This window comes from Ahaetulla prasina, chromosome 2 (genome assembly GCF_028640845.1).
Source record: "Ahaetulla prasina isolate Xishuangbanna chromosome 2, ASM2864084v1, whole genome shotgun sequence".
Classification (NCBI taxonomy): Eukaryota; Metazoa; Chordata; class Lepidosauria; order Squamata; family Colubridae; genus Ahaetulla; species Ahaetulla prasina.
In genome coordinates, this window is record NC_080540.1 from 3347054 (window position 1) to 3370717 (window position 23664).

At 46.0% G+C, this 23664-nt stretch overlaps 1 protein-coding gene across 5 annotated transcripts in view; it reads left to right on the forward strand.

The window, feature by feature from the left end:
* The window catches only part of LOC131192674 (zinc finger protein 91-like), a 131227-nt gene that overhangs the window by 78931 nt on the left and 28632 nt on the right, over nucleotides 1–23664 (forward strand). For 2 of the 5 annotated variants that reach the window (XM_058172049.1, XM_058172048.1), the window contains exons 3-6: nucleotides 4770–4881; nucleotides 4973–5040; nucleotides 8871–9000; nucleotides 9944–13191. In XM_058172049.1, the coding sequence (XP_058028032.1) occupies nucleotides 4770–4881; nucleotides 4973–5040; nucleotides 8871–9000; nucleotides 9944–11859 (2226 nt within the window). In that variant the 3' untranslated portion in view covers nucleotides 11860–13191. Of the gene's footprint in view, nucleotides 1–3261; nucleotides 3568–3928; nucleotides 4524–4769; nucleotides 4882–4972; nucleotides 5041–8870; nucleotides 9001–9943; nucleotides 13194–23378; nucleotides 23509–23664 lie in introns of those variants that run through there. The other 3 variants (XM_058172047.1, XM_058172050.1, XM_058172051.1) reach the window with 3 other exon arrangements.

The following is a 23664-nucleotide window of genomic DNA, read 5'->3' on the forward strand; positions in this document are numbered from 1 at the left end:
GAGAAGGAAGGAAGGAGGGAAGAGAAAAGGAAGGAAGGAGAGGGAAGGAAAGAAGGAAGGAAGGAAGGAGGAAGGAGAGAGAAGGAAAGAAAAGGAAGAACAAGAAAGCAGGAGAAAAAGGAAGGAAGGAAGGAAGGAAGGAAGGAAGGAAGGAAGGAAGGAAGGAAGGAGACTGAGAGAAGGAAGGAAGGAAGGAAGGAAGGAAGGAAGGAAGGAAGGAAGGAAGGAAGGAAGGAAGGAAGGAAGGAAGGAAGGAAGGAAGGAAGGAAGGAAGGAAGGAGAGAGAAGAAAGAAAGGAAGGAAGGAAGGAAGGAAGGAAGGAGATGGAAGATAAGGAAGGAAGGAAGGAAGGAAGGAGCAGGAAAATGAAACACTGCAAGGAGGCAGGAGTCTATTTCTGCCTACAAGTTTCCCAGGTGCCCCTGCAGAGCTCTGTGACTACTTCCCCAGCATCACCTGCAGCCTCCTGTCCGCTGGAGACCCTGCAGTGAGGCCCTCTCCTGTTGCCCACCCCTGGCTTGCAGGAGGGGGCTGTGCAGAAGGCTGCGCAGGAGGCAGCAGCTGGTGCTGTGGAGGAACGGGGTCCCAGCTCTGCAGCGAAGGAGGTGGGGACACACGCAGGCAGGTAAATCATATGTTGAAACTCAAGAAAAATATTACAGATCATCCAGGACATAAACTGTTTCAACTACCAAAACGACAATAGAGCACTGCACACAGAACAACTAGACACAAGAACAGTTTTTTTCCAAGGCCATACTCTGCTAAACAAATAATTCTCAACACTGTCAGACTATTTACTAAATCTGCACTACTATTAATCTTCTCATCGCCATCACCATCTCTTTCCACTTATGACTGTATGACTGTAACTTTGTTGTTGGCAGTCCTTATGATTTATATTGATATATTGACCATCATTTGGTCCTTGATGAACGTATCTTTCTTTTATGTACACTAGATATATGCACCAAGACAAATTCCTTGTGTGTCCAATCACACTTGGAATAAAAATTTATATTCTATTCTATTCTAGATTCAGGCACCACTGAAAGCCCTCTTCCTCCCACCCTGTAAGTTCAGCTGCACCCTGAGCAGGTGGAAAACCCCAAACAACTCCATGGAGTCCCAACAAAGATCCGACTGATAGCCAGCAAAGTTCCAGTCAAAGACGCCCTGCCAGAGCCAGCCCTACTCCCAAGCCCATCATCCCTGCCCTCCTTCCCCTCAGACGCGCTCCTCTTTCCCGCCCTTTCTAGAATCCTGGCACTTTGCCCAAATCCACCAGGGGCGCCTGCCTAAAAGGAAACGTCGCTTCCCCATTGGTCCACTGGAGGCGAACGTCACAGCTGCCTTTCCAGAGAGGCTGGAAGGAAGTGACATCACAAACGCTTGCCGCTCTAGGACACGCACTCGCTCTCCTTAACCCTGGGGCTCCGCAGGCGGAGAGGCTGCGGAGAGTCTGGCGGGAGATCCAGACGTTCTCCGGGTGAGTTGGGGCTCTTCCCAGGCAAAGGAGGCGGAGGAGGAGAGACCATGCCCTCCTCCGGCTTCAACCCTGGTCCCATGCTCCCAGCCGCCTCTCCATGCGAAGAGCCTGAGTGGGGAGGGAGGTCGGCTGCGGAGGCCAGCAGGAGAGAAGCCGGGCGAGGAGGAGGCAGGATTCGCACCAGGCTCCCATCCTGTCTCCGGAGGGGAGAGAAGCGGGCGGCCTCTCCAGCTGCCTCCTTCCCGGCCCTGCGCTGGGATGAGCTGCTTGGGGCTCAGGCAGGTTGGGTGAAGGTTGTTTAATTGCAAAATTCCACTTTCTAATTTATTTCAAAGTAAGAGAAAAAAGAAAAATGGAAAAGGAGAGAGAAGGAAAGGAAAAAGGTGAAAGAAAAGGAAGAACAAGAAAGCAGGAGAAAAAAGGAAGGAAGGAGATGGGAATAAAAAGGAATGAGGGAATGAGAAGGTAAGAGAGAAGGAAAGGAAGGAGATGGGAATGAGAGGAAGGGAGCCAGAGAAGGAGAAGCTAAGGGAGGTGATAAGGGAAGGAAGGAAGGAGATGGAATGAAGAGGAGGAAGGGAGTGAGGGAACAAGAAGATAAAGGATTGAAGGAAGGAAGGAGATGGGAAGATAAGGGAAGGAGGGAAGGAAGGAAGGAAGGAGCAGGAGAAAATGAAACACTGCAAAGGAGGCAGGAGTCTCCCATTTCCCTGCCTACAAGTTTCCCCAGGTGCCCCTGCAGAGCTCTGTGGACTACTTGCCCCAGCATCACCCGCGAGGCGCCCTCCTGTCCGCTGGAGACCCTGCAGTGCCTAGCGGCCCTCTCTCTCCCAGCTGCTCCACCCCCTGGCTTGCAGGGAGGGGGCCGGGGGTGCAGAAGGGGCTGCGCAGGAGGAGCAGCAGCTGGTGCTGTGGAGGGAGGGAGCTCAGGGGTCCCAGCTCTGCAGCGAAGGAGGTGGGGACACACGCAATGGCAGCTGCCCCTAATTGCAGCTCCGAGAGGGGGAAGCGGCAGGACCCCAGACCCTTTTCCTACTCACCCAACTTCTCCGTGGGGGGGGACATAAGAAGGAAATGGGGAGTCTAATTTGTCTCTCTTCCTCCAAGACTCTCTAGATGTATACTGCACGAATCAAGAAGAGGGCCGTGAAAATATTTACAGACCCCTCGCATCCAGGACATAAACTGTTTCAACTCCTACCCTCAAAACGACACTATAGAGCACTGCACACCAGAACAACTAGACACAAGAACAGTTTTTTCCCGAAGGCCATCACTCTGCTAAACAAATAATTCTCTCAACACTGTCAGACTATTTACTAAATCTGCACTACTATTAATCTTCTCATCGTTCCCATCACCCATCTCTTTCCACTTATGACTGTATGACTGTAACTTTGTTGCTGGCAGTCCTTATGATTTATATTGATATATTGACCATCAATTGTGTTGTAAATGTTGTACCTTGATGAACGTATCTTTTCTTTTATGTACACTGAGAGCATATGCACCAAGACAAATTCCTTGTGTGTCCAATCACACTTGGCCAATAAAAATTTATATTCTATTCTATTCTAGATTCAGGCACCACTGAAAGCCCTCTTTCCTCCCACCCTGTGGGCTAAGCCAGCTGCACCCTGGAGCAGGTGGAAAACTCCCAAAATAACCCATGGGAGTCCCAACAAAGATCCGACTGATAGGCCAGCCCAAAGTTCCAGTCAAAGACGCCCTGCCAGAAGGGCCCCAGCTCCCCCGACTCCCAAGCCCATCATCCCTGCCCCCTCCTTCCCCTCAGACGCGCTCCTCTTTCCCGCCCTTTCTAGAATCCTGGCACTTTGCCCAAATCCACCAGGGGGCGACCGCTGCTAAAAAAAAAAGGAAACGTTATGTGCTTCCCCATTGGTCCACTGGAGGGCGAACGTCACAGCTGCTTTTCCAGAAGAGGCTGTGAAGGAAGTGACATCACAAATGCTTGCCGCTCTGGGACACTGTATTCGCTCTCCTTAACCCCTGGGGCTCCGCCGGAAGCGGAGAGGCTGCGGGAGAGTCTGGCGGGGAGACATCCAGAGGTTCTCCGGGTGAGTTGGGGGCTCTTCCCAGGCAAAGGGAGGCGGAGGAGGGAAAGACCCGTGCCAGGCCCTCCTCCGGCTTCAACCCCGGGTCCCATGCTCCCCAGCCGCCTTCTCCAGGCGAAGAGCCTGAGTGGGGGAAGGGGAGGGTCGTTCTTGCGGAGGCCGAGCAGGAGAGAAGCCGGGCGAGGAGGAGGCAGGATTCGCACCAGGCTCCCTGTCTCCGGAGGGGGAGAGAAGCGGGGCGGCCTCTCCAGCCGCCTCCTTCCCGGCCCTGCGCTGGGATGAGCCGCTTGGGGCTGCAGGCAGGTTGGGTGAAGGTTGTTTAATTGCAAAATTCCACCTCCATTTATTTTTGTTTCCCTCTCAGATACAGAAACTCGAAGCCATTTGAAATCTTTGCGAGCCAAAATTTTCTCTCGAAGAAAAAAAAAGAGCGGAATAACTTGGAGGGATCAGAGTCCTGAGGCACCAGAAATGGTCCTGTGAAGGAAAAGGCATCTGGAGACCCAGAAGAGTCCTTGGAGCCATTTGGAGTTGCTCTGCAGGAGAGAGAAAGGATGGAGACACAACCTTTGGGAAAGGAGGGAGCCAGAAAAGGCCCTTCAGCTGCTCAGCCTGGGAAGCTCTGGACAAGGACTGGGCAGAAGATCCTGGAGGAGGAAACCATCCTCCCTTCAGAAGTTCAGCCCTGGAACTTCATCCAATGCCGGGAGGCTGAGGGTCCCCGAAGATTTTGCAGCCGACTCCGTGACTTTTGCAGGCGATGGCTGAGATCAGAAAAGTATAGCAAAGAGCAGATGCTGGACCTGGTGGTTCTGGAGCAGTTCCTGGCTCTTCTGCCCCCAGAGATGGAGAGCTGGGTGCGGGAGTATGGAGCAGAGACCAGCTCCCAGGCGGTGGCCCTGGTGGAAGGCTTCCTCTTGAGCCAGGTGGAGGAACAGAAGGAGCAGGTCAAGATGCAGGTGAGAGCTTAAAAGAGAATAGAGAATCTGTTTCAATACTTCACCCCCCCTTCCTAAAGTTCTCTGACATTCATAATAGGTGGAGATGTCCCACCAATTCTTGTAGGACATTGTTCCATTGTTTTCTTACTCAAACTCACTGATGGATATTGGGGGCATTTAGGTTGTATTCCGAATATAAGAATCCACTTTATGTTGTGTGATGTACATAAATTCTGCTTCTTTTTTCCTTCCTCCTATTGGAAGTACTGCACTGCAGAGATCAGAGATCCTGAGGGAAAGAACCCATCAAATCCCCCTCAGGAGCTGTTTTTCAGGAGGATCCCTTGGGAAGATCAAAGTCAGGATACCTCAGGAGGTAATGGAAGATCCTTCACTATCTTCTCTTCTACAGAATATCTCCTCCTATTTTGTTAATTAGGCATTTTGAAATTTTTTATTCCTTACAGAGAAACAAAGAATGGAGTTTTCTGGTTTTTATGATGGAGATCAAACAGAGGTTGAACCTTCAAATCAAGTAAGAAACGGAAAAGTTATTAGATTTGTATTCTCCCTTCAGGAAGTGAAGCGGGTGTGCAGAGTGCTTCTATTTCCCCCCCTTGTTTGGACTGGGTTATTTTTGTGTTCTTCCACAACATGAAGAGCAGAATAGCAGGTTCAAGTTGCTGTCAGCCAGCAGAGCTTCCTCTGGTTATTTTGTTCTGCCAGGTACTCCTCCAACTTTGAGTTTACATGAAGCAATTTTTAAAAATCCTTCAAGAATTAGGAATAAAATAGTATCACAGTGGCAGGAACTGCTAGACCTCCATTCTTTTTGTTATTTATCGACTTCAGAAGGTAACGATTAAGGGAGTTGGAAGGGACCTTTTTTGTCATCTAGTCCAGCCTCCCCGCCCAAGAAGACCCTATACCATTTTTGACAGATGGTAGTCCAGTCTGTTCTTGAAAGCTTCCAGCGATAAAGGTCCCACAACTTCTGAAGACAACCTCTATTCCATTGGTTGATTGCTCCCACTGTCAGAAAACGTCTCCTTATTTCCAGGTTGAATCTCTCCTTGTTCAGTTTCCATTCATTATTCCTTGCCTGGTCTTCGGGTGCTTTGGAAAATAGCTTGACCCTCTTCTGTCTATGGCAGCACCTCCAATATTGGAATATTGCTATCCTGTCTCCCCTGGTCCTTCTCTTCACTAGACTAGCCATGCCCAGATCCTGCAACTGTTCTTCATATGTTTTAATCTACAGTCCCCTAATCATCCTGCTTGCTCTTCTCTGCACTTTTTCTTAGAGTCTCAACATCTTTTTTATAGTGTGGTGACCAAAACTGGAAAAACAAATTTCATTGGTTGTCTACTAAGACTCCAAGGTCCCTCTCACAGTAACTGCTAATAAGCCTAGTTTCACCCAGTCTATATGTGTACTTTTAGTTTTTGTTATCTAAGTGTAAGACTTTTTTTTTTAATTTACATTTATATCCCGCCCTTCTCCGAAGACTTAGGGAGGCTTACAGTGTATAAGGCAATAGTCTCATTCTATTTGTATATTTACAAAGTCAACTTATTGCCCCCTCAACAATCTGGGTCCTCATTTTACCTACCTTATAAAGGATGGAAGGCTGAGTCAACCTCGGGCCGGACTTGAACCTGCAGTAATTGCAGGCTGCTGTGTTCTAATAACAGGCTTCTTTACAGCCTGAGCTATCATGTCCCCAAAGACTTTACTTTTCTCTACATTGAATTTCATTTTGTTAGATAGGGCCCAGTGTTCAAGTCTGTCAAGATCCATCTGGATCTTGAGCCTATCATTTAAGGTGGTTTTTTGACTTGGAATTCTGCAAAGCTAATGAAAAATAACTAAATGCTCACATTGCCCCATTACCATTTTAAAAAAGTCTCGTTTATAACCTGTAGTTCAAAAATAAGCAAATCATATTAAAAAGCAAAGAGACCATGTATCTGGTCTCTTAGCTTCCAGTAATACTTCATTATATACTTCTAACATTGACAACTCAATGTATCTTGTAACTCTTTTAGATTTCTACTGGCAGGTCATCAGGGCCTGGTGTTTCTACTGGCAGGTCATCAGGGCCTCTGTCTTTTAATCGCCTCTACTAATTCTACCATTGTTATTCTTTCATTCAACATCTTCTTCACTGTTTCCTACAGTTTTGATAAGTTGGCTTTTTCCAAATATTGTATTCGTAATCATATAACTTCTTATAAAACTCCTGGACCCTGATCACTAACAGCATCCCAGTACATCAGTATTCCACAGATATGGGAGAAGCAAACAGATCACAGATCAGTTCCTTCAGGTTCAATCAGTCTTCAGTATCTCAATATCTCGATGTTGCAATCAGTTAGGTTTATAATCCGCAAGACCTGCTATGTCTGTCATTTTTGCTATTGAAATGTTCCAATGTTCCACGATACCAAGCTAGTCCAAAATCAATCCACACAGGCCTTCTTAGAAAAAAGAGATTAATTTAAAGGAAACAAAAACAGGAGAAAGGGAAAAAAATATTTATCTTTTTTCAATTAGTATCTGTAATCCATAAAGCCCGCTGAGTCCCCAATCTTTAATACTCCAATGTTTCACATTATTGAAGCTAATCCCAATAATCCAAAAGATCAATCTACCCAGGCCTTCCTTTATATAAAAGTTCAAAGAGTGAAGAAAAGTATTTATAATCCAGAAGCCCCTCTAAATCCCCTGTCTAATTCTCTGGTGTTCCAAGATATAAAGGTAAAGTCAAAGTCGTCTTCTTCCCATGTTCTCAAAACAAATTTTTATCTTCCATTTTTCCCTTTGAGCATTCAAAGGTATTTATAATCCCAAAAAATTCAAGGGGAATCCTTTTCTGCAGCTACCACCTATCTCGTTTTTCCCACGATAGTTTTTTAAAAAAACTCTTCAATCTGCTTCTAAAAACCAGGTGCAACACCAGGTGAAAACAAAGTGTCTACATTAAGCCTGGTCACTTCCAAAATGTTCTTTGTTGATAAGATAGAGTAGGGTAGGGTAGGGTAGGGTAGGGTACAGTAGGATAGGATAGGATAGGATGTGACCTTGGAGGGACCTGGTGAGGCAGGAAACCCTACACCATTTCAAACCAATTGTTATGCAATTGATTCTATTTTGTCTTTGACCAGTAGATGTCACCCTACTCTTTTTTACTTTTCCAGAATGAGTTGGTAAGTCAATGAAAAAAAAGGAAAACTTTCACTGTAGCCCACTACTAAGGGGAAATAATTCATTAAAAATACTTTTATCCATATGCATGTTTTGAATTATATTTCTTTTTTTAAAATGCCCAGTCCATGCTTTCTCTTTCATTTTAAAATTAATTTTCCAGTCGCTTGTCTCTTTTTCCTTCGTGATGGTGAACCTATGGCATGCGTGCTACAGGTGGCACGTGGAACCATGTATGTGGGCATGTGAGCGTTGCCCTAGCTCAGCTCCAGTGCTCATGTGCGTTCTGACCAGCTGATTTTCGGACCTTCCGGGTTACTGGAAATGGGGAAAAGGGCAGTTTCCGGCCTCTGGGTGGGGGCGAAGGACATTTTTGCCCTCCTCAGGTTCCAGAATAGCCTCTAGAGCCTGGGGAGGGCGAAAAAAAACCCAAGCTTCCCATGCTTTTGGCACACAACGGCAAAAAGTTTTGCCATCACTGGTCTACTTCAATGGATTTGTAATCAGCTCAAAATTTTCATTCACCGCTTGTCCTTGGAGCGAAGAAACCTGTGCCCTCCCTCCTTCTCTCTGGAGTCCATCTTTTCTTAAACGTATTTGGGGAATTAAACTTACTTCTGGATAGAAATGAGACAATCCTTACCCAGATCCAGCACATTGCTTCACTTCACGCTTCTATCTCTGTTTTCTCCGTCCCGGCTGTCGCACCTCCAGTTCAGCCATTAATGGCCGGCTTCTTCTCTGCCTGTCAGGAAGATTTTCCAGATCCAACAAAGTGGACCGCCATCCACTTGTGATCGATGGAAAGCGCTTCCTTTCTTTGTCACCTCTACAGGGTAACTTTAGGTCCGAAGATCCTCCAGGCAGGCAGAAAGCAGTTTGGCTCGAACGACCTCCACTCGCCACAACTTTCTTGCTCCAATGTCAGCAAGGTCTCCCCTGTTACACTGTAGAGCCAGGTATCACCAATTCTATGCCTGTGCATTTGGTTTTTCTTTCCTAAATGTAGAACTGTACATTTCTCAATGTTGTTTTTCATTTTGTTAGATGGGGTCCAATCTGTTGATCTTTCTATATCTTGAGCTTAACTTCTGGAGTGCTGGGTATTCCTGCCAATTTGGTCTTGTCTGCAAATTTGTTCTTTTTTTCATGTTCAGGAGAGTCTTGTGTCCTTCGAGGAGGTGGCTGTGTATTTCTCTAAGGAGGAATGGTCTCAGCTGGATCCTGACCAAAAAGCGCTTCATTCGGAAGTCATGCTTGAAAACCATAGGAATGTGGTCTCTCTGGGTAAGCGTTTTCTAGTCCCCAATCAGACAGCTAAAGAACACAGATTATAGTTAGTTTTTTTTAATTAAAAAATCATTCATCAGATATTGTCTCCTGGAAGAAGGAAATGATCTGGCCTTGTACTCCAAGGAAGGAAACCATTCCAATTTATGACCTAGCCCACTCCCAAGTACTTAAGACGCAATCCTGAAATTATGAATGTTGCAGCACCATGGCTGTCATTCACATTTCCAAATGACAGCAGAGACCCTGCAACAACATTTTCCCTACTTATTCCCCCATCCCTCCGCGCCGGGACTTACATTGTGACGAGGTAGCAAGCTGTTGGGTTTTTTGCCTGCTTCGGTGCACCCGAACCCTATTCTCTGCGAACCAGATCCCGCCAAAGATCTAAAGCCGGTAAGACAGTGAAATAACCATTCCTGAAGCCTCTCAATCTATGCAGTCTCAGTGCGAAAAGCATTTAAAACCCAATAGGAGGCTTCAAGCAAGGGATATCCCTCCAAAATCTCATCGCTGGAATCAAGGAACAGTCTAAGTGGGGGACAGCCTGCCAGTTGTCGTGGAGCAGCTGCTCCAAGGTACATTGGGGATGAAAGAACTTGTTTCAAAATTGTTTCAGTTCTCACAGTTCTCTGCTGAAATTAACCCACCCGAATAATTCTTAAATTTTCTCCTTATTCCTCCTTGGATGTTTCCCCTCATTATTCCTTTACTCAAAAGTAACTATGAGTAAGATTTGCATATATATATATATAGATAGATAATTGTAAAGAAAGAGATATTTTTTAGATGTTTTCAAAGGTTTCATGACTCACACCCCTGTAAGCAAGCAAACAACCTAATGGGATTTTGGAAAATTTAAGAAGGAAATTTGTTCGATTTTCTACAGTTTGATCTTTTTCTCTAATGTTACCATTTTCATTTCTCTTTTTCTTTGAAGGTAATAATGGGCAAGAGAATCAAGATTCCTCTGAACTGTTCCAAGCGATCAATGCTAATGATGGAAGAGAGAAGTTTGGAATTCAAATGGAAATCGAAAGCCATGATAGAAACCAATCAAATAATTGGAATCAGGAAAGCTCATCTTCCACGGATGCTCCAATGCAAGACTTTCTTGCCCAACAAGAAAAAATAAGGGAAAAATATACTGGAAAAAGTGTGAAGTTAATCAATGCTGAATTACAAGTAAAAGAACATTATTTAACCCAAAACAAAGGAGAAGATGCTATAAAAAGACAACGTTACAATGGGGCATTCATTCCTTCTCTTGGAAATAAGTCCCTTAAATCTCAAAAAGTGATTGACACAAAAGAGAAGCCTTATAAATGTTTGGAATGTGGAAAATTTTTCAGAACAAGCAGGCAACTTATTTCCCATGAAAGGATTCACACTGGGAAGAAGCTATACAAATGCAGAGAATGTGGTAACAGGTTCACAAGGTATAGTAGTCTTATTTCCCATAAAAGGATCCATTCAGGAGAGAAACCATATAAATGCATGGACTGTGGAAAGACATTTGCTCGAAAAGATCATCTTATTTCCCATAAGAGGATCCACGTAGGGGAAAAGCCATATAAATGCATGGAGTGTGGAAAGACCTTTGCTTATAGTAATGGACTTACTATCCACAAAATTATCCACACAGGGGAGAAGCCGTATAAATGCATGGAGTGTGGAAAGACCTTTGCTCAAAGAGGTAATCTTATTCGCCATAAGATGATCCACACAGGGGAGAAGCCGTACAAATGCATGGAGTGTGGAAAGATCTTTGCTCAAAGAGGTCATCTTATTTCCCATAAGATGATCCACACAGGGGAGAAGCCATTTAAATGCATGGAGTGTGGAAAAACCTTTGCTCAAAGAGGTACTCTTATTCGCCATAAGACAATCCACACAGGGGAGAAGCCATATAAATGCACACAGTGTGGGAAAACCTTTAGGCATAGCAGTGGACTCAGTAACCACAAAAAGATCCACACAGGAGAAAAGCGGTATAAATGCACGCAGTGTGGGAAAACCTTTATTCGTAGTAGTGAACTTACCATGCACAAAAGGTTCCACCCAGGGGAAAAGCCATTTAAATGCATGGAGTGTGGAAAGACCTTTGCTCATGACAGTAACCTAAGAATACACAGACGGATCCACACAGGGGAGAAGCCATATAAATGCACACAGTGTGGGAAAACCTTTAGGCATAGCAGTGGACTCAGTAACCACAAAAAGATCCACACAGGAGAAAAGCCGTGTAAATGCACACAGTGTGGGAAAACCTTTACTCGTAGAAGTGAACTTACTATGCACAAAACGTTCCACACAGGGGAAAAGCCATTTAAATGCATGGAGTGCAGAAAGACCTTTGCTCATAACAGTAACCTAAGAATACACAAAAGGATCCACACAGGGGAGAAACCGTATAAATGCATGGAGTGTGGAAAGACTTTTGCTCAAAGAGGTCATCTTATTTCCCATAAGGTAATCCACACAGGGGAGAAGCCGTATAAATGCATGGAGTGCGGAAAGACCTTTGCTCATAACAGCGACCTAAGAATACATAAAAGGATCCACACAGGGGAGAAACCATATAAATGCATGGAGTGTGGAAAGACTTTTGCTCAAAGAGGTCATCTTATTTCCCATAAGGTAATCCACACAGGGGAAAAGCCATTTAAATGCATGGAGTGCGGAAAGACCTTTGCTCATAACAGTAGCCTAAGAATACACAAACGGATACACACAGGGGAGAAGCCGTATAAATGCATGGAATGTGGAAAATGCTTTGCTCAGAGTGGATGTCTGTCTTCTCATAATTGGATCCATGCTCGTGAGAAACTATATAGCAATAGTAATTCCTCTTAGACTTTTATACCAATCCATAATACTTTACAATACTATCTGAGCAGTTTACAAAGTCAGCATATGGTCCCCAGCAATCTGCATCCTCATTTTACCAACCTCAGAAGGATGACAGGCTGAATCAACCATCAGTCTCTCTGAATCAAACTCCTGGCTGTGGGCAATTAGCCTGTAGTACTGTATTCTAGCCAGTGCCCCACCATGTCTGTAGCTTTTTATGTATATGCATATTGTGTCTTTCTGATCCAAATGAGATAAGGTTGAATCCAGTGGTGAAATCTAATTTTTTTTACTACCAGTTCTATGGGCGTGGTTTGGTGGGCATGGTGTGGCTTGGTGGGCATGGCAGAAGGATATTGTAAAATCTTCATTCCCATCCCACTCTGGGGTCAGCCAGAGGTGATGTTTACCGGTTCTCCGAACTACTCAAAATTTCCACTACCAGTTCTCCAGAAACTGTCAGAACCTGTTTTACACCTGGGCAGGAAAAAGAGTACCTGAAACCTAGATCCAAAACAGTAACTGTGAGAAGGACCTTGGAGTCCGAATGGATGAGTTACCTGTGTGCAGGAGCAGCCCAAAAAGATAATACAATCCTTGGTTGTATAAACAGAAGCATAAAATCAAAATCACATGAAGTATTAGTCCTGCTCTATAAAGCCTTAGTAAGGCCACACCTGGAATATTGCATCCAGTTTTGGTCATCAAATTACAAAAAAGATGTTGAGACTTTGGAAAAAAGTGCAGAGAAGAGCAGTAGGCTGATTAAAGGCCTGGAGACTAAAACATATGAAGAACGATTGCAGGATTTTGGTTTCGCTAGTCTAGAGAAAAGAAGGATTGGGAGTGACATGATAGCAATATTCCAGTACTTGAGAGGCTGCCACGAAGAGGAGGGGATCAGTTTATTTTCCAAAACGCCAGAGGGCAGGACTAGAAACAGTGCATTCAAAATAATTGAGAGAAGCAATTTTGAATTAACAAGAATCTTCCTTACAGTAAAGACCAGTGGAACAGCTTTCCTTCAGACATTGTGGTTGCTTCATCCTGGAAGTTTTTAAGAAGAGACTGGATAGTCACTTGTGTGAAATAGTTCCTATAGGAATATCAATAGATCCTGAAATGATCTAGGCCAGCAGTCACCAACCGGTGGTCCGCAAGAAAATTTTGGTGGTCCGTGGAGAAATCTTCGTATTTTTGCCGGTGCACCCTGGTGTGGGAACTGTGGCGCAAGCAGGCCGAAGCAGTGATTGCCATGGCTAGAAGCTGTGGGAGTGAAGCACTACTTGCACTTGCAAAGCATCAGCATTCCACCTTGATATATTTGCCCAGCTGGTGGTGCAAAGCAGCCCTCGTCTCCTGCCGCTTGAGATTTGGAGCTGTAAATGGCGACTTGGTCGGGAGAGCAGCCAGATTTTGCTCTCTATTGCGGATGCCAGATCGGCCCCCTGCAAGCTCTCGTCTCTCAAGGAGCGCTCGCTGAAACGGCGTGGGAAACTTCGGCCATTTGGAGAGATGAGACCTTGCAGGGGACCAGTTTGGCATCCACAATGGAGAGCAAAATCTGGCTGCTCCCCTGATAGGACGCCATTTACAGCTCCGAGTCCCAAGCGGCAGGAGACGAGGGCTGCTTTGCTCTACCAGCTGGTGCAAATATACCAAGGTGGAATGCTGATGCCGCACAAAATGAAATAGAGAAAAAGACAGAATGAAAGAGAGAGAATGAGAGAGAGACAGAGAGAGAATCGGAGAGAATCAGAATGAGATAATGAGGGAAAGAATAAAAGAGAATGAGAGAGAATGAGAGAGAGAGAGCTCCGCCTTTTTGGAAGAAGTGCATGGAGCCCCAAAGGGGGATGTCTTGCATTAAATATCGATCTCCCCACCTCAATTTCGTGAAGTTGGCGCAGCAGGCAGTGGTCTTTTTTGGCATGCCTTGTTTCTCCGGAGCATCCCCCCCCCGCTTTTGCCCGCCTCCTCCTCCTCCCTGAATCTCTGGGTTGATTACTCAGCCGGAGGGAAAACTCAAAGAGCGCTCCGCCGCCCGCCTCCCCGGGGAGGTTGTCTAGGGGGCCGCTCTCTTCGCAGCTCTTGCTTGAAGCCGCCAGGCTCTGAAAGGGATGCACAGAGAATGAGAAAGAATCAGAGAGTGAGAGAGAATGAGAGAGACAGAGAATCAGAGAGAATCAGAGAGTGAGGAGAGAGAATGAGAGACGGAGACGGAGAAGGAGACAGAGAATCAGAGAATGACAGAGAGAATCAGAATGAGAAACAATGAAAGACAGAAAGAGAGAATCAGAGAGAGAGAGAATCAGAATGAGAGAGAAAGAATGAAAGAGTGGGAGAGAGAAAGGGGGGAAACAGGAGGGAGAGAAAGAGAATGAGAGAAAGAGTGGGGGAGAGAGAATGAGGGGGAGAGAAAGAATGAGAATGAGAGAAGGGAGAGAGATGAGAGAGAATGAGTGGGAGGGGGAGAGAGAAAGAATGAGAAAGAATGAAAGAGTGGGAGAGAAAGAGATGAGATAATGAGGAAAAGGGGAGAGAGAAAGAATGAGAGAAAGAGAAAAGGAAAGATTAGAGGAAGAGGGACATAGAGGAAGAGATGAGAGAGAGAGAAAGAGATGAGTGAGAAAGAATGAAAGAGAGAGAGGAAGAGGAGATACCTATTTCATAGAACATAATCAATATGTGTACATGGCTGTAGGTCATGTGATTGGGTGGGAGTGAATGACATTGAGTTGGCTATGCCTACCCAGGTTTTGTGGCTCCCCGTGTTTTGTTTTCTGCTGGAAACAGGCCTAAGTGGCTCTGAGTGTTTAAGGTTGCAGGCCCCTGGTCTAGACTGTATAGAGCCGTGATGGCAAACCTCTGGGACGCGGGCCAAAGGTGGCACGCAGCGCCCCCTCTGATGGTACGTGTGCCATTGCTCCAGTTCGTGCATCTTGCCAGCCAGCTGCTCTTCGGGTCTCTGCCATGCATGTGCAAGGGGTGGGGGGCTGTGTAGGGGGGGCATGCATGCATGCAGGAGGGGAGCCTGCATGGGGGCCACACACACATTGCATTTTGGGGGTTCGGGTGTGCTTTGGGCATTCGGTTCAGAAAAGGTTAGCCATCACTGGTATAGAGGTAGGTTGTACATTGGAAAGGGTACCCTTTTTCTGAAGCTACTTGGGCTAAAAGTTGGAGGCAGATAGACTGATAAAGCAATTCCATGATAAATTTCCTGATAAGCCAAAGGGACCCCTTGGGGAGGGAGAGGTGGTTAGTATGTTGAATTTTAACCACTATATTACTCTCTTTCCAGGATATGCTTTTCTGTCCGGGGGATGGGGGGGTGGCCTGTTAGAGCTGGAAGTCATTTCTGTCATGCCTTCAGGCCTGCTAAGTTTCCTAGTGTGGGAAACTGGGAGGGGGGACTGTATGGAGCATGGGTGACTTTGAGGAAATCCAAGCCTCGGAGTTTTATTTCATTGGGAGTGTTACTTGAAACCCTGATATTCTGTTCTGCTCTGTTCTGTTCTGTAAAGGGAAATAGAATTGAAAGAAATGAACAAAAATTGCTACACACCCAACTATGTATATGTAGTCCTAGACCGCAATTGAGCTCAACTTTTCTGTTGTTAAGTGAAACCTTTGTTAAGTGAGTTTTGCCCCATTTTATGACTTTTCTTGCCACCGTTGTTAAGTGAATAACAGAGATTATCAGTAACACGGTTGTTAAGTGGTTTCCCCATTGATTTTGCTTGTTGCAAAAGGGGATCACGTGACCCGGGGGACTGCGACTGACATAAATATGGGTCAGTTGCCAAGTGACTGAATTTTGATCACGTGACTATGAAGATACTGCAATGGTTGCAAGTATGAAAAACAGTCATAAGCAGCTATTTTCAATTCCGTTATAACTTCAAATGGTCACTGAATGAACTGTTGTAAGTCTAGGACTATCTGAATATACTGTAGCCTCTATGCTCAATTTTCATTTTTGATGCTTCCTGTTGTGACCCAGGCCGAAGTAGGTAGTAGGAAACTCAGTCCCTGAAAAAAAAAAAACTTTCTTCGAACAGCTGAGAATTACTTCATTCCCAGTGTAGTTCAACTAAATTAAAACAAATTCCTCCCAACACAAATTCCTCAGTCCTATCGCAATCCTTGATCTAATTAGGCAAACTGCCAACAGACTTTCTTGGCAAACGTTCAGAAGTCACAAAAATAAATGCAAGACATACATGAAGCTACCAATATTGTTTTCCGGCAAAGCCCAAACGCCCGAAAATAAGGGATGGAAGGAAGGAGATGGGAAGATGAAGGAAGGATGGAAGGAAGGAAAGAGCAGGAGAAAATGCAACACTGCGAGGAGGTGGGAGTCACCCGTTTCCCTGTCTACAAGTTTCCCCAGGATCCCCTGCGGAGCTCTGCAGACTACTTTCCCAGGCATAGCCCATGAGGCACCCTTCTGCTCGCTGGAAACCCCGCAGTGCCTAACAGCTCTCTCTGTCCCGGCTGCTCTGGCCCCTGGCTTGCAGGGAAGAGGCCGGAGGTAGAGAATTGGAAGGAAGTTGGAGGTCTTCTAGTCCAACCCCCTGCTTAGGCAGGAAACTCTACATCACTTCAGACAAATGGTTTATCTTCACTTCATGCTGCAATAAGGCAATCCTTATGATTTATATTGATATATTGATCATCAATTGTGTTGTAAATGCTCTACCTTGATGAACGTATCTTTTCTTTTATGTACACTGAGAGCATATGCACCAAGACAAATTCCTTGTGTGTCCAATCACACTTGGCCAATAAAAAAATTCAATTTGCAACAATCCCAAGACACACAGGTTCCAAGAGAGGTTCCTGGTCCTCGTCTTCTGCCCACTCTGACTGTTCTTTTTCTTTAGCGTCATTCAGCAGGCACAGGAGACGGATCGCCCAGGGTGCTCCGTTGTGAGGCTGAGCGTCAGGATTTGAGAAGGGCAGCTGTAAGTATTGAATTAAAAAATAAAAATTGACAGAAATCTCCATTTTTCCAGATTGTGGCTTCCCTGCTTGTGTTCCATCTTCCACACTGAAGACCGAAGTTCTCAACAACCACAAGACACAAGCTGTGTTTCTCAGAGAGCCTCCTGGTCCGTCGCTTCTTACTGTCTGGCTGTTTCTGACAGGATTTGGGCCCTTTTGAGGCCTTCTCTGATCACTGCCCATCCTTCAGGGCGGCTGTTCTTGAGGGAAGTGAGTTCAAATCCTCCAAAGAGATTTTTCTTCATCTCCACAAACGGTTCCTGGACAGGAAGGAGGAAGATAGAGAAAGTGCCGCCTCTGGAAACGTTGCAGCCTTTGTCTGCCAGGAAGCCATGGAGAGGGGCCTTTCCCCCTACTCCCAAGCCCATCATCCTTGCCTTCTCCCTTCTCCTCAGACGCGCTCCTCTTTCCCGCCCTTTCTACAATCCTGGCACTTCGCCCATAATCCTCCAGGGGGCGCCCTCTGCTAAAAGAAGGAAACGTTATGCGCTTCCCCATTGGCCCACTGGACGGTGAACGTCACAACCGTCTTTCCAGAAGAGACTAGGAAGGAAGTGACGTCACAAACGTTTGCCGCTCTAGGACGCCGCACTCGCTCTGCTTAACCCCTGGGGCTCCGCAAGAGGCGGAGAGGCTGCGGGAGAGTCTGACGGGGGGAGATCCAGCCGTTCTCTGGGTGAGTTGGGGGCTCTTCCCGGGCAAAGGGAGGCGGAGGAGGCCCTCCTCCGGCTTCAACCCCGGGTCCCATGCTCCCCAGCCGCCCTCTCCATGCGAAGAGCCCGAGTGGGGGGAGGGGAGGGTCGGCCTTGCGGAGGCCCAGCAGGAGAGGAGAGAAGCCGGGCGAGGAGGAGGCAGGATTCGCACCAGGCTCCCCGAGGGCCCCATTCTGTCTCCGGAGGGGGAGAGAAGCGGGGCGGCCTCTCCAGCTGCCTCCTTCCCGGCCCTGCGCTGGGATGAGCCGCTTGGGGCTCCAGGCAGGTTGGGTGAAGGTTGTTTAATTGCTAGAATCCATTTTCTATTCTTTCTATTTATTTTTCCTTCAATCTCAGATAAAGAAACTCGAAATTATTTGTAATCTTTGCAAGCCAAAATTTTATCTTCCTGAGGAAAAAAAGAGCGGAGTCACTTGGAGGGATCAGAGTCCGGAGGCACCAGAACTGGTCCTGTGAAGGAAAAGGCATCTGGAGACCCAGAAGAATCCTTGGAGCCATTTGGAGTTGCTCTGCAGGAGAGAGAAAGGATGGAGACACAACCTTTGGGAAAGGAGGGAGCCGGGAAAGGCCCTTCAGCTGCTCAGCCTGGGAAGCTCTGGACAAGGACTGGGCACAAGATCCTGGAGGAGGAAACCATCCTCCCTTCAGAAGTTCAGCCCTGGAATTTCATCCAATACCGGGAGGCTGAGGATTTTCGAAGATTTTGCAGCCACCTCCATGACTTTAGTAGGCAATGGCTGAGATCAGAAAAGTATAGCAAAGAGCAGATGCTGGACCTGGTGGTTCTGGAGCAGTTCCTGGCTCTTCTGCCCCCAGAGATGGAGAACTGGGTGCGGGAGTGTGGAGCAGAGACCAGCTCTCAGGCGGTGGCCCTGGTGGAAGGCTTCCTCCTGAGCCAGGCAGAGGAGCAGAAGGAGCAGGTGGAGTTGCAGGTGAGAGCTTAAAAGACAATAGAGAATGTGTTTGAATGCTTCACCCCTCCTTCCCAAACCTCTCTGACATTCATAATAGGTGGAGATGTCCCACCAATTCTTGTAGGACATTGTTCCATTGTTTTCTCACTCAACCTCAGTGATGGATATTGGGGGCTTTGAGGTTGTATTCCGAATATAAGAATCCACTTTACGTCATGTGATATATTTTAATTCTGCTTCTTTCTTCCTTCCTCCTATTGTAAGTGCTGCACTGTGGAGATCAGAGATCCTGAGGGAAAGAAGAAATCATCAAACTCCCCTCAGGAGCTATTTTTTAGGAGGATCCCCTGGGAGGATCAAAGTCAGGAGACCTCAGGAGGTAACTGAAGATCCTCCGATTACCCATCTGTCTTACCTTCGCTCTTCTATATAATACCTCCCCTTATTTATAGTTCTCCAGACAAATTGCATCTTCAGATAATCGCCCAGGGACCCTCTTTAGGTGAGCCTCCTCCTCCTGGGGAAGGGAGAGATTGAGGTCCACCTGAAGGGGCCTGCTGAGGAATTGGTGCTTTTTCTGGGAGATAAAATTGCTCGACTTCGTTCCCAGTTGGATGCTGGCGTAGTTCCTGGTCCGGTGGAAGCCCCTGAGGCAGGTTCTTGCTTTGTTATCTGGAAACGGTTTGACTCTATTGCTCCTGAGGAAGTAGACAGGATCCTACGGTGTATGCATGGAAACACCTGTGTTTTAGACCCATGTCCCTCCTGGCTTGTGAAAGCTTCCCGGGAGGAGACAGGTGGATGGATGCTGGTGGTCATTAATGCTTCCCTACAGGAAGGGGCAGTGCACCAGCACTTTAAGGAGGCTCTGGTCCGCCCTCTTCTTAAGAAGCCATCACTGGATTCTACCCTTTTGAATCATTTCCAACCTGTCTCCAATCTTCCCTTTTTGGGGAAGGTTGATGAGAAGGTGGTTATGCAGCAGCTCCAGAGATTGTATGTATGTATGTATGCATGTATGTATGTATGTATTTATTTTGTCAAGCATGTAATAGGTAACAGATACAAGTGTAAAAATAATGATGAATATGTGAAATGGATACATAGAAAAGGGAACATTAAGATAGGGATGATAGGCACGCTGGTGCGCTTATGCACTCGCCTTAGAGACCTCATAGGAATGGGGTGAGGTCGACAGTAGACAGTCTAAGGTTAAAGTTTTAGGGATTAGGGGAAGAAACCGCAGTCTGGTAGTGCATTCCAGGCAATTAGTGACTCTGTTACTGAAGTCATATTTTCTGCAATCAAGTTTAGCACAGTTTATCATAAACTTTGTATCTAATGTGTGCTCGTGTATTGTTTGTGGTTGAATTAGTCATTGACAGGTAGGACTCCTACCAGTCAAGATTCAGGCCTGAATTTGGGACAGAATCAGCATTGGTTGTGCTTTTGTATGATCTCTGGCGAGAGCGGAATGCAAGTAGCGCATCCATCCTTGGTCTACTTGACCTCTCGACCGCTTTCGATACCATCGACCATGGTATTCTCCTGGGGCGGCTTTGCGGGATGGGAGTGGGAGGCCTTATACTATTCTGGCCCACTTCCTTCCACTGCAGCTGCTCTCAGTCAGTGTTGATAGGAGGGGAGAGATCCAGCCCTCATCCACTGCTTTGCGGGGTTCCGGAGGGGTCGGTGTTCTCTCCACTCCTCTTCAACATTCATATGAAACCGCTTTGTAAGATCATCTGCCAGCATCGACTGATATATCTTGCTGTATGTCTTGGCCCATGGTGGGTTAAGCAATTCTGTGTCCTCCCTCTTACAGTGCCTGGAGGCTGTTAGGGGCTGGATGTGGAGCAACGGGTTGAAACTAAACCCTGGCAAGACCGAGTGGCTCTCGGTTTGGGGTTCATTGGCCAAGGGAGAATTGCCACCTCTGGTCTTGGATGGAGTGGCACTACCCAAACAGACCCTGTGTAATTGGGTTTTCTCCTAGACTCACGACTCCTGCTTGAAGAGCAGGTGGCGGTCGTGTCCAGGAGGGCCTTTGCAATTGGGCACCAGTTACACCCCTTCCTGGGCCGACAATCCCTACTCACAGTCACTCATGCCCTAGTCACTTCCTGTCTTCACTATTGCAACACGCTCTACAGAAGCTCCAGTTGGTGCAAAACGCAGTGGCTGGCATGGTTTTGTGCAGACCCCAGTGTGCACAAGTATCTCTTGTAGGAGCTGCATTGGCTGCCAATTTGCTTCCGGGTGTAATTCAAGGTGCTGGTTGTCACCTTTAAAGCCCTTCATGGCTTGGGACCAGGTTATCTGAGGGACCATTTCTTACTGGTTACATCTGCCCAACCCACCAGAGTGTGGAGGCAGGGAATGTTGTGTGTCCCATCTCCTAGAAAGACACACCTGGTGAGACCCAGAAGAAGGGCCTTCTCCGTGGGGGCTCCCTCTCTGGAACATCATCCCCCCAGAGATTAGAATGGTCCCCACTCTAGCGCTCTTCTGGAAGGTGTTAAAGACCTGGTTCTGCCAGCGGGCCTGGAGAACCCAGAGTGGGATGAAGCCCATTAAATGGCTCCTGTGTGGTGCTGTCGCCAGTGCAGTTGTGGGAGTGATTTTATTATTTTAATATATTATATAATTCTCCTTTCATTAGTTTTATTATTTTAATATGGGTTTTATATTTTGTAAGCCGCCTTGAGTCGCCATGTGCATATAAATTGTCTGAAATAAATAAATAAAATAAATATTTTGATATTTATTTTGAAATTATTTATTCCTTACAGAGAAACAAAGAATGAAAATTTCTGATTTTTATGATGGTGATCAAACAGCAGTTGAACCCCTAAATCAAGTAAGAAAAGGAAAAGTTATTAGATTTGTATTCTCCCTTCAGGAAATGAAGTGGGTGTGCAGAGTGGTCTCTCCTTCTATTTCCCCCCCTTGTTTGAACTGGATTATTGCCTTCCAACATAGCAGCACTGAAACAGCTTTGGTGGTTAGTCTCTGCAATTTGTCCTCTGCTGGTCCTATTGACCTTCAGCGTTTTGATACCAATGTATCCTCTGCAGTTAATACACCTTTTTTTCTCCTCCATCTCAGGTTCATTGACACAGAGGTCCTCCAGCTCACTTGTTCCCTGTCTCATTGCCTGTTCAACATCTGAACATTTCATCAGTGGCCTGTGAGTACCAGCTGTCTGATGAAGCTGTATTTTCACAGAATGTGAAATCAAGTGCTGTCCCTGTTTGCTCTTGCTGGATGGGAGAAACAGGCTCAGCTCAATTCCAGACAGAGTGGCTGTGGATGCAGGCATCCCTACTCAGCCATCACTGACTGTGATCACTCATGTGATGCGCAACTTGCTCTCCTGGATCCTGTCTTTTGAAGATCATTTGTCCGTCTCCAGGCTTTTCAGGTCGTGTTCCAGTTGTTTCTGAGGATGCCTTTCTCCATTCTCGCCTGGATTATTGCAATCTCTACATCTCCCTTGACATCCACTCAGTTAGTCAGAATCTCTTATAGAGGACCTCTGGCTTATGACACCTATCCTCTTGATGCACTGGCTAAATTCAGTGTAAGGTTCTGTCACCTTTAAAGCGCTCATGGCATGATATTAGGACCGTCTCTGCACATATCTCAGTCTTGTTCTGAGGGTTTGCCTCAGCTGCATGCTGGCCCAGAAGGGCCTTCTCTGTGAGCTCCATGGAACTCAGGATTCCAGAGACTTCCGTTGAGCTTCACCTATTTATCTGCGACTGGGTAGTTTTTAAATTTTAAATTTTAAATTTTAAATTTTATGGGGTTTTAATTGGTTTTAATATCTATATTATTTTAATAATCAGGCTTTTTGAATATGTTTTCTTAATGGTTTTCTTAATTTGTATATATATGCTGTTTTGTTCTGTGAAGCTGTCCTTGGAGATAGTGCATTATATCTGAATAAAATAAAAATAAATAAATAAATAATAACTGGATTATTTTTGTGTCCTTCCACAACATGGACAGCAGAATAGCAGGTTGAAGTTGCTGTCAGTCAACTCAGCTTCCTTTGTTCTGCTAGGTGCTCCTCCAACTTTGCCTTTACAAGAAGCACTGTCAAAAAATGTCTCCTTATTTCCAGATAGAACCTCTCCTTGTTCAGTTTCCATCCATTATTTCTTGTCTGGCCTTCAGGTGCTTGGGAAAATAGCTTGACCACCTCCTGTCTGTGGCAGCCCCTCAAATATTGGGACGCTGCTATTGTGTCTCCCCTGGTCCTTCTCTTCACTAGAGTAGCCATGCCCAGTTCCTGCAACCGTTCATCGTATGTTTTAGCCTCCAGTCCCCTCATTATCTTGGTTGTTCTTCTCCGCTCTCTTTCTAGAGTCTCAAGATCTTTTTTACATCATGGCAACCAATACTGGATGCAATATTCCTAAGTGTGGCCTTACCAAGGCATTATAAAGTGGTACTAACACTTCATGTGATCTTGATTCTATCCCTCTCTTGATGCAGCCTATGGTTCTGTTGGGTGTTTTTTGGGAACTGTAGCACACTGCTGGCTCATGTTTAAGCGATTGTCCACTAGGACTCCAAGATCCCTGTTCCACTTACTGCTTTTGAGCCAGGTATCACCTATTCTATGCCAGTGGATTTGGTTTTTCTTTCCTAAATATAGCACATTATATTTCTCACCATTGAATTTCATTTTATTAGAAGGTGCCAATCTGTCAATTCTTCTATATATCAAGCCTATCTCCTGGAGTGTTGGTATTCCTGCCAATTTGGTCCTGTCTGCAAATTTGATGAATTCCCCTTCAATCCCCTTGTCTAAATCATTGATGATAATGGTCAGATCTTGCTAATCCTCATTTTCTGTTCTTTTTTCTGTGTTCAGGAGAGTCTGGTGTCCTTTGAGGAGGTGGCTGTGTATTTCTCTGAGGAGGAATGGTCTCAGCTGGATCCTGAACAAAAAGCGCTGCATTCGGAAGTCATGCTTGAAAACCATTGGAACGTGATCTCTCTGGGTAAGCGTTTCCCCAATCAGAGAGTTCAAGGAGACAGATTAGTGATTTTTAATAAAAACTAACTATAATCAGATATCATCTCCCAGAAAGGGAAAGGAAATATCTGGCCTTCTGGTACCCCAAGAAAGTTAAGAGTCAATGTTTCTTTGCTTAGAT